We start from the raw sequence: 9995 nt of genomic DNA, 5'->3' as shown, positions 1-9995 counted from the left end.
TACTTACACTGGACAAACTAGACTTTTTTGTTCTTGTATTGCTTTTATTCTGCTTTGGTATCAGGGTAGTACTGGCCTCATGGAATGATTTTGAATGTGTTCCCTCTATTCCAGTATTTGTAAAATTTTGATAAAGATTATCATTAATTATTTTTTTAAATGTTTGGTAGACTACACCAATGAAACTATGTGGTCTTGGGCTTTTCTGTGCTGGGAGATTTTTTATTACTAATTCAACTTTCATTCTTGTTATTGGTCTAAGAAGATTTCCTATTTCTTGGATTCAAGATTCAAGATCCCATCATGGGAACTTGTGTGTTTTTAGGAATTATCTGGAATTTTTTTTCCAAAGACTTCTGATTTGTTAGTATATAATTGTTTATAGTAATCTGTTATCACACTATGTGTTTCTGTGGTTATCCGTTCTATTGTTTTCTCTTCCATTCTTCATTTTGGTTTTTGAGTCTTCACTCTTTTTTTTTTTTCTTAGTTAATGTAGTTAAAGCACTGTACTTCTATTTATTTGGAAAAACTGGTCATTATTTTCAATGTTATGTTACTGTTTATTCTAGTCTCATTTATTTCTGATTTTTCTTTGTTACTTCCTTTCTCTACTAAATTTCAGCTAAGTTTCTTCTTTTTCTAGTTCTTTGTGGTGTAATGTTGTTTATTTGAACTTTTCTTCTTAATACAAGCATTTATAGCATAAATTTCACTCTGACATCTACTTTGCTGCATCCCATAGGTTTTGGAATATTGTGTTTTCTTTTTCTTTTGTTTGAAGACGTATTTTGATTTGCCGTTTGATTTCTTATTTGGCCCATTAGTTGTGCAGTAGCATGTTATTTAATATTTACATAATAAATATTTAATATTTACATTGTAGATTTTCTAGCTTTGTTTTATTGTTGATCTTTAGTTTTGTACCATTGTGGTTGGAAAATATGCTTGGTATGATTTCAGTCTTCTTAAACGTAATATTTGTTATGTCTCTTTTTATGTGATTTAACTACGGGATTCTTCTTTACGTACTTGAAGAAAATGTGTATTCTATTTTTCTTGGATGGAATTTATATTTTTTATATATATGTATATCTTTTAGAACCATATATCCTGAACTATGATTCAAGTAAAATATGTTCTTGTTGGAAAAGAATAATAACTTTAACTAAGGTACTCATTTAAAATAAAGCATATCAGAGAGGAGCTGGGGGAGTATGGGTGAAGTAGGTGATGGGGATTGAATACACTTATAATGAGCACTGAGTAATGATGTGGAGAATTGTTGGATCACTATATTGTATACCTGAAACTAATATAATACTGTATGTTAACTATATTGAAATCAAAATTTAAAACCTTAATAAAAAATAAAATTATGCTTATGTGAAGAATGATGTTATATTTGAATTTTTTTTCATTTCTAAAAGCCATGTTTCTATAAAACTAATGAGTTTTGTTTATGAGAGGAAACTATATGTTTAAAAAAATATGACCAGCGAATTGTTTTCTTCTCTCTTATGTAGGATGTGCTCCCCTAGAGAAGGCGGGGGGTGGGCGGCACAGAGGGGAATGAAGCTNTGAAACTAATATAATACTGTATGTTAACTATATTGAAATCAAAATTTAAAACCTTAATAAAAAATAAAATTATGCTTATGTGAAGAATGATGTTATATTTGAAATTTTTTTCATTTCTAAAAGCCATGTTTCTATAAAACTAATGAGTTTTGTTTATGAGAGGAAACTATATGTTTAAAAAAATATGACCAGCGAATTGTTTTCTTCTCTCTTATGTAGGATGTGCTCCCCTAGAGAAGGCGAGGGGTGGGCGGCACAGAGGGTAATGAAGCCAAATGCCCAGAGGACTGACTCAGTTTGTTCTCTAAAACACAAAATAGTTTATAATGCAACCAATTATTAAACTGAATTCTATTTGCTTGTAATCCCTTACTTCCAAGTGTCAAGGTGAGGCAAATCTTTGCAACCAGGGTTAGGAAGATAAAGTGACTGACAGTCTTCCCACAAGGCACTTGATGTATGGACTTGCTTATCTCTTCAGTTTCATTTCTTACCACTTGCCCCTTTGAACACTGCACTTTTGCCACAGTGAACTTCTTTCAATTCCTGACATGCACCCTGGTCTCCCACCTCAGACAATCACAACTACTCTTTCCACTCTTTCCTGCTACCCTGAATCCTATCACCAACACAACATGGATGCATGTGCACATTCTTGGCATTCCCTTACTTGTCACTTCATCCTCATTCCAGGGTATCACCAAATGGCATATGTCCCCTCAGGGAGAGCACTGCGACACAGTTAATAACTGCTCAGTGAGGAGAGGGTTGCCCCACTAACAAATAATGAAGAAAAGTTGTTTCACTTATACAAATTTCTGTCAATATTTGTTTTTATCCTTGCTATTTTTAAGAGCACTATCGATAAATACGTTAATTTTTCCTTCTCAGAATTTTGATAAATACCAAGGTTGTTTTCCACAACTACCGTCCTCCAGGTTGTAGGTTTCAAGATTGCTTCATACATTATTATAAAGTGAGCAAACCTTTTTTTCCCTTTTTAAAGATTTTATTTATTTGAGAGAAAGAAAGAGGGAGCTTGTGTGTGCGTGTGCGCGAGCCCGGGTGGGGGGGGTGGGCAGAGGAAGAAAATCCAAGCAGATTCCCCACCAAACCAGAAGCCAACCAAGACTGATCCGAGGACCCATGAGATTATGATCTGAGCTGAAGTCGAGAGTCAGACATTTGACCTGAGCTGAAATCAAGAGTCAGACATTTAATGGACTGACCACCCAAGTGCCCCAAGTTAGCAAACCTTTTAAAGAAGAATTATAAAGTGAAACTGTGGCAAGAAAGTTGGAAATGGTGGTCTTTTCTACATTATTGCTACATTTTTATGTTACACAAGGGATTACATTTTCAGGTGTTCACTCATCTTGAATAAATATTATCTTTCAAGACAATTTAGGCTATAAGTATCTCAGTACTTCAGAGATCATAAAAAGTAGCATTAGTAAACTTTTCTTCAGGATGCAGTTTCTTCAACTTTATTTAAAGATGTTTTAGGGAGCCATAGGCCCATTGCTTAAAGTACCTAGGAACTCTAATAACATAATTCTAATACAATAAGACTGCAGTTGCAGAAATGAAACATTAAAACAAAAGACATATAACATTATTAAATTATTATTTAATTAGAACTAAAAACGTGTAAGGATTCAAAATACTTTAAAAAGACAACAAAAATGTCAGGCTTAAAAGGGATAGTGTTTTTTTTAGCCTAAAGAGAGTATATCCACAGTAACTTTCTTATTTAAGTGAATTAAAATTTTGAGAAGAGTAGCTATGCTGTAGAGAGTGTTTTGAAAGCAGAATGTGCAAAAATTTTTTCTCCTCCTACAAAATCAAAGACAAGGTTTTCTATGCCATCTCTCCACTCCTCTTTTACCAATGCAGGTTTCTACACTCTCAATTTCCTAGTTACTTTTTGGATTGATTGAACAAACTTCAGATCAAGATTACGTACCACTTCACATCCTTTAGTATGGCTGCTATCAACGTGGATAATGTAAGTGCTGATGAGGATGTGGAGACATTGGAATATTTGTGCATTGCTACTGGGAATGTAAAATGGTGCAGCCATTGTGGAAAACAATATGGATGCTTCCCTAAAATATTAGACAAGGAATACAATATAGTACAGCAATTCCACTTCTGGATATATACCAAAGTGAAAGGAGGGACTCGAACAATACCTGTTAACCCATATTAATAGAAGCATTATTCAAAATTTCCAAAAAAGTAGAAGCAATTCATGTGTCCATCGACAAATGAATGGATAAACAAAATATGGTACAAGTATTTTCTGCTTTTTGAAACTTTGCATTCTGCCACTTCACTTGTAGGAAAGATCTACATTAGTACCTATTTTTGCTAACCCAAAGTAATCCAAAGAGGATTTTTGCTTTTATAAAAAAAGGTGAAAAGTGAAAATAGCATTCAGCATTTATTTTGCAGCAAACCATTATAAAGGCAGAGCCCCCCAAGCAGTGAGAGTGGCCTTGCCAAGCTCCCCTGGAAACTATACTCAGAAAGCATCTCAGCGTCAGGCCCCCATTGCTTTGAACTGTGTCTTGTGAGCATCTGTGCTTTATCTTGAAGTATGTTGTTCATCCATTAGCAAGATGTGTCCTAAGAGGGGTGCCCGGGTGGCTCAGTTGGTTAAGTGTCTGCCTTCAGCTCAGGTCATGATCTCTAGATCCTGGGATCGAGCCCCACATCAGGCTCCCTGCTCAGTGGGGAGTCTGCCTGTGCCTCTGCCTCTCCCACTGCTTGTGCTCTCTCTGTCTCTCTCAGCTGAATAATTAAAATACACACACACACACACACACACACACACACACACACATATATATAAAAGATGTGTCCTAAGGTATCAGAAAAGCCCAGAAGTTATTTTTTAGATCTGGGAACACTCAAAAATTTTTCCATATAAATCAATGGTAATTATTTCTCACCTTATGTAATTTCGGCTTACAAAAAAAGTTTCATAGGAATGCTCTATTTTTAGATAGTGGGGGAACCTATATATAAATACAATAGAATATTACTCAGTCTTTTTAAAAAGTAAGGAAACTATCACACATGCTACCACATGAATGAACCTTGAAGACATTATGCTAAGTGAGATAAGCCAGTCAGAAAAGGACAAATCAAAATCATAAGAGACAGAAAGTAGAATGTTTGTTCCAGGAGATGAGGGGAGGGAAGAACAGGGAATTAGCGTTTGATGGGTACAGAGTTTCAGGTTGGAAAGATGAAAAAGTTCTGGAGATGAGTGGTATTGATGGTCACAGAGCAGTGGAGGTGTACTCAATGCCACCAAATGAAAAACTTAAAAATGGTTAAAATGGTAAATTTTATGTAGGTGCATTTTACCACAATAAAAAATTGGGGGAAAAGAGATTACTTAGAACTTGATGTTTGATCCCTCCTAGGATGGTGATTATTTTAAAGGATAAACAAAAGAGCATTTCCATCCAAAAACAAAGCTGCTGGAAAGAAATCTGAAGGTTTGAATCATCCTCCCTCTTATCCATTCACACCTCCCCCCCCCCCCGCCATACAGTTGGTTTGCAAGGATAAGATACAAGCCTCTAATTGGACTGATGCAAAAGGCCTATTCATGCTCACCCAGTCTCCACTCCAGTCCACCCCAAACTGTTTAGACAAGTGCACATACCCAAAGCATTATCTTTTATGTCAAAGCCATAGTCAATAGTCTTATGTGTTCCTAATTTCCAACTCAGCAATGAATAAATACTCCGGGTTTTGCGCTGGAGCTCTCCACAATCAAGTCTACTCTTGCTAGATATGTTCCCCAAAGAAACACATTTAAATGTAGTCTGTCACACAGCTAAGAACGGTTTTTACAGTGTTAGTGTAAAACAGGGTAGAGCGGGAAGGCTTAGAAGCAGCAGTTCATTTTTTTACCTTTACTGGGAAATAATAAAAACAGCCTTCCATGGGTATCGCTTTTGTTAAAGACATATTATTTTCCTTAATGATATTCATATAATGTCTTTCTCTAAAACAGGGCTTAGCTTTAGTAAATTCACTCACAAATTTAGCAACATCAGTTAAATCTGACATGATTCAAAAGTTTTGTCTTATAGGAAAAATATAAAAACTCGACATTTTTTTTTCAAATTGTAGATAAAGAAGAATTCAGTAGATAGGAAAAGTAATTTTTCCATATATTTCAGTTGACTAATGGTGTTATAGACTGACTTATGTCACCTCAAAATGCATACGTTGAAGCCCTAACCCCCAATGTTACTGTATTTGGAGATAGGGTCTTTAAAGTAGTTATTGGGTTAAATGAGGTCAAAAGGGTAGGACCCTCGTCCAATACGAGAGTGTTCTCATAAGAAGAGACAGACAACAGGGATACATACAGGGAAGACCATGTGAGGACACAGCAAGAGGCAGCTGTCTGCAAGCCAACAAGAGAGAAGCTGTAGGAGAAACCAGCCCTGCTGGCACCTTGATCTTGGACTTCCAACCTTCAGGGCTTTGAGAAATACATTTCCGTTGTTTAAGCCACATAGTCTGTGGCTTTTTGTTATGGATGAACAAGCTGACTAATACAAATGACAAGTCAAGAAGAAAAATAATTAGTGATTTGAAAAGAGAGAAAAAGTCAGAGAAAGGATGAGAGGTACATTCAAACCCGGAACAGACACAGAGAAGATGTAAGAAACCCATATATATATATATATTCACATGAATTTCCTCTACTATTTACACTTGCTCTGATGAATACTGAAACCCGATTCCATTTTCAAGTCCCAGAGTCCCATGTTTCAGTTTAGAGAGACCTCACTCAGAAAACCATCAATGTGTGGCCGTGAAATCATCCTTGGATTTTTTTAGTCCTCTAATTGTCACACACTCCTAACAGATGTCTTCATGCTCCATTGGCCTCCATTCTATTTACTTGACAGTCTAGGTACCCTTACAAAAATAGTTACTATCACATTTCAAGCAAACCATTGTGATGATCACTTTGGCTATTAGTACTCGTCAAATAAAAATTAATACACATATTTATGAGTTACAGTGGTCCGCATGATGCAAGATTTACCCAAGACATGATAACTGAACGAAAAGCACCACTTCAGAAAAAAGATGACTTTCAATGGAGAATCATTTTAGGACTGAAATAATCCATAGGAAAATCTCACATATCAAAATTAACCCAGGAAACTGCCAGGAAAAAAAATGGTAATTCAACTCTATGTCCAATTTCACAAATACTCACAGGACAGTACTTCCAAAACACTGATGATGACCCATACAAACTAGGCCAGCTGGGGTGAGGAGTCAAACGGGGAGACTTTGTTGGCACCATTCCTCTCCAATCAGAGAATGTTTTGTCTGTTAGAAATATCAATGTAGGTTAAAACAATATTTATCCAAGAAAAGTACACACTGATCATACTGCTTAGTGTTACAAAGAGGAAAGTGAATCATCTTTATGGCCCCATTATTCTGTTTTAAAATTGCATCTTGTCTTCTAATCAGGGAGACAGAGAAACCATCACACTGCACAGAGAGGCATCAGTTAATTGGCTCCCTCATACAGCGAAGCTCTCCTGTTTTTATTGCGAACAGTGTGCCCATCAGAAAACTAATAAGTTCATTCTTTTGACTCTCTTCTCTTCAAGAACACTGACTTCTTTTTTTTTAATGAGGCTTAAAGCAAAATCATCTTTGTGAGTAGCACTTAACAAAAATCAGAGGAAATATCCTCTCCCTGTTACATCAGTACTTTAAAAGAAAACTCAGAATCATGAGGAAGGCACACGTTTTGAAATTGCAAAGTAAGTGAAATTATTAAAAGCACTTAAGCAAACAGGTTGAAAGAGCAAAAGGTCAGCCAACATATACCCACATATTTCTTCTGTCTCGTGGCAGTTGTTACGTGAGATTTCCTCAGAGAAGTTTTTTTTTAAAGATGGGGAGATTTAAGATTTATTTATTTCTCAAAAACATTAATCATTTAAAAGAAGGGAAAACTCAGTTCAATCCTGCCATCCAAAATGAATCAAACTATTTTCACGCTTCCAATTTTCTTTCTAATACTTATTTATATACATATATTCTTTCCTGAAACTTTCAATTTAATAGAGTCATCTGTGGACTGGCTAATTTCATATAAATTTAGAGAAAACTCAGAAGTAATAAATTCTCTCATTTCATTGCTTCAATTTATTTACAGGATCATAAGTTAAGCGTCCTATAGGGAGGCAGATGAGGAGCGTAAAAGAATTAAAAATGTAACGTTATTTCAGAAACATCCCAGTCACTAACATGCACACATTCTACCCCATTCTAATTTTATATGTATATACTTTCTCCCATTTCAGTCAAAAAGAATCGTTGTCCTCTATCAAAAAGGCAAAGTCTTTAGAAGAAGCAACATAATAAATCATATATTTCAATCACAACTCAATATGAATAAATACAATTCTTTAGTGGAAGCAAATGCCAATAATGGAAAGATTATAAAGAATCGGAACATATTAGTATCTGGAAAGAGGCTAGCAAAGGAAAGGCCATACCTATTATACTTTAACGGGGGACTTTAATAAACCCAGGGGGATATAAAAGGATAGCATACAGTTATTCAAAATGTATAAGCCCTCATATTTCTTATGAAGCTTTCTTGAGTAATTTGAAGCATTCTTCACCTCACTAGCATTATCTCTGGCTCACCTACTTCCCTTAATGAACTTCTAGAATAAGTGTTTTCACATTTTAGATAATTGGGCGTCTCCCATTTTAGATAATTGGGCATCTCTTTCCAATCTCCTTTTTTTAATTTATAAACCCTTGCAGGACAAAGACCACATCTTGATTGGAATTGCTCTGTGCTTCTGGTTGTTCAGCAATGCAATTAAGGTAGCTATGTAAACACTGGTGAACAAGAATTAGCCTCCGGAGGTGAGATCTCATAGGTAAGGGAGTCTTCCTGATCACTGAACAGCCCAACCCAAAATGAAATTAAATTCTATACAAATTATTTTTCCAAGACAGTCCAGAGCATTTCAAATATTTTATCTTGTTTACCCACAGAACAGACTCCTGCAGTGAGAAGGTCATGCATTATTTTCTCCAGTATATACGTATCACACTAGAAAATATAGCTATAACTTTTCCACTTCAAGAAGCAGTAAACCCTCCACTAAAATCCTCAAGGTAATCATTCACAGGCTGATGTATGCTAATGACTCCTCCTCAGAAGCCAGGCACAGAAGGTGACATGCAGCAAATACCAGTTTATTCCACAAAGTCAGTCAAAAGTTATAAACTGATAGTTTGAAGACCAAAGTCATACATCAGACTAAATGTTCACAAACCCTTACGGAGCCAGCAATCTTCACAGATACTGCCTCAGAGGAACAGAGATTCTGACTGCTGGGCTGGGGGTGAGCAAGAGTAGGCTGTATACTGACAGGTGGAAAAATAAGAAATCTTTTCGGTAATCCCAGTTTAACGGCCAGCAAGATAGAAGAAAATATTCTGATATTAAACAAACCTGGGGGAAAATGTAAGATCAAAATTGGGAAAGAAACCAAAAAGTTTCCATCAGATTAACAAGGAGTCATTAACTGAATAGAAGCTGACTTGGAACCTAAAAATTTTGTTAAATAACTACCCATTCTGATGTCTTCCTGCCTTTGCATTTCCTCAATACTTACTTAGACTCTCTTTGAATAATATTATATATTTAGTTCAAGTTATTTTGTTGTCTCCTGCATATCTTATTTTCCTCTCTAAACTTAAAAGTCTTTTACTTGCTTTGTATTTCCCATAAAACTGAATATACGCTGTCCTCCAAGCATAAATTCAATATATGCTCCTGGACTTCTTTGGCATTGACTGAAAGGCCAATCGGCAAAACTGTTAAGAGTGAAAGGCCCATACAATGCAACTGATATCATATCTGAAAGAATGGGAAAAAAACCTTCGAAACGGGTTTTTTAAATTCTATTTTTTTCAGCACCAAATATTTTCCACCAGATTATCTTCCCTCACTTTCTAGTATCATCTTGATGTTTATAATGGTAATCATTTTTAAATACATTTCAGGTGGGGGTGGTTTTCTATTTTATTTCCCAGTTTTATGTAAATTTATATAGTTAAGTTTTATGTAAATTTTTTGCACAGATGAGAGTTCTAAAATCTAATAAGCATAGTTATTTTAGAAACTAAAATTACTCAAATGACTCACAGAAAACTGATAAGATCCTATACTATGGTGATATTGCCAAGAGAAAGAAGGAAGGAAGGAAAAGAAAGAAAGAGAAAAAGAAGAAAAGAAGGAAGGAAAAAAGAAAGGAAGGAAGGAAGGAAGGAAGGAAGGAAGGAAGGAAGGAAGATGGACGGACAAGGAAAGAAGGAAGGGA

The 9995-nt window shown here is 35.5% G+C and overlaps 1 protein-coding gene across 1 annotated transcript in view; it reads right to left on the bottom strand.

Annotated features, from left to right (window-relative positions):
* IQCM (IQ motif containing M) overlaps positions 1–9995 on the bottom strand; it is a 452018-nt gene that overhangs the window by 265866 nt on the left and 176157 nt on the right. The window contains 1 exon segment of the mRNA XM_034661734.1: positions 6845–6960. Within this exon segment, the coding sequence (XP_034517625.1) occupies positions 6845–6960 (116 nt within the window).

This window comes from Ailuropoda melanoleuca, chromosome 5 (genome assembly GCF_002007445.2).
Source record: "Ailuropoda melanoleuca isolate Jingjing chromosome 5, ASM200744v2, whole genome shotgun sequence".
NCBI classification, from domain to species: domain Eukaryota; kingdom Metazoa; phylum Chordata; class Mammalia; order Carnivora; family Ursidae; genus Ailuropoda; species Ailuropoda melanoleuca.
Note: the sequence above shows the minus strand (reverse complement) of the source record. Positions and strands in the feature narration are given on the sequence as shown.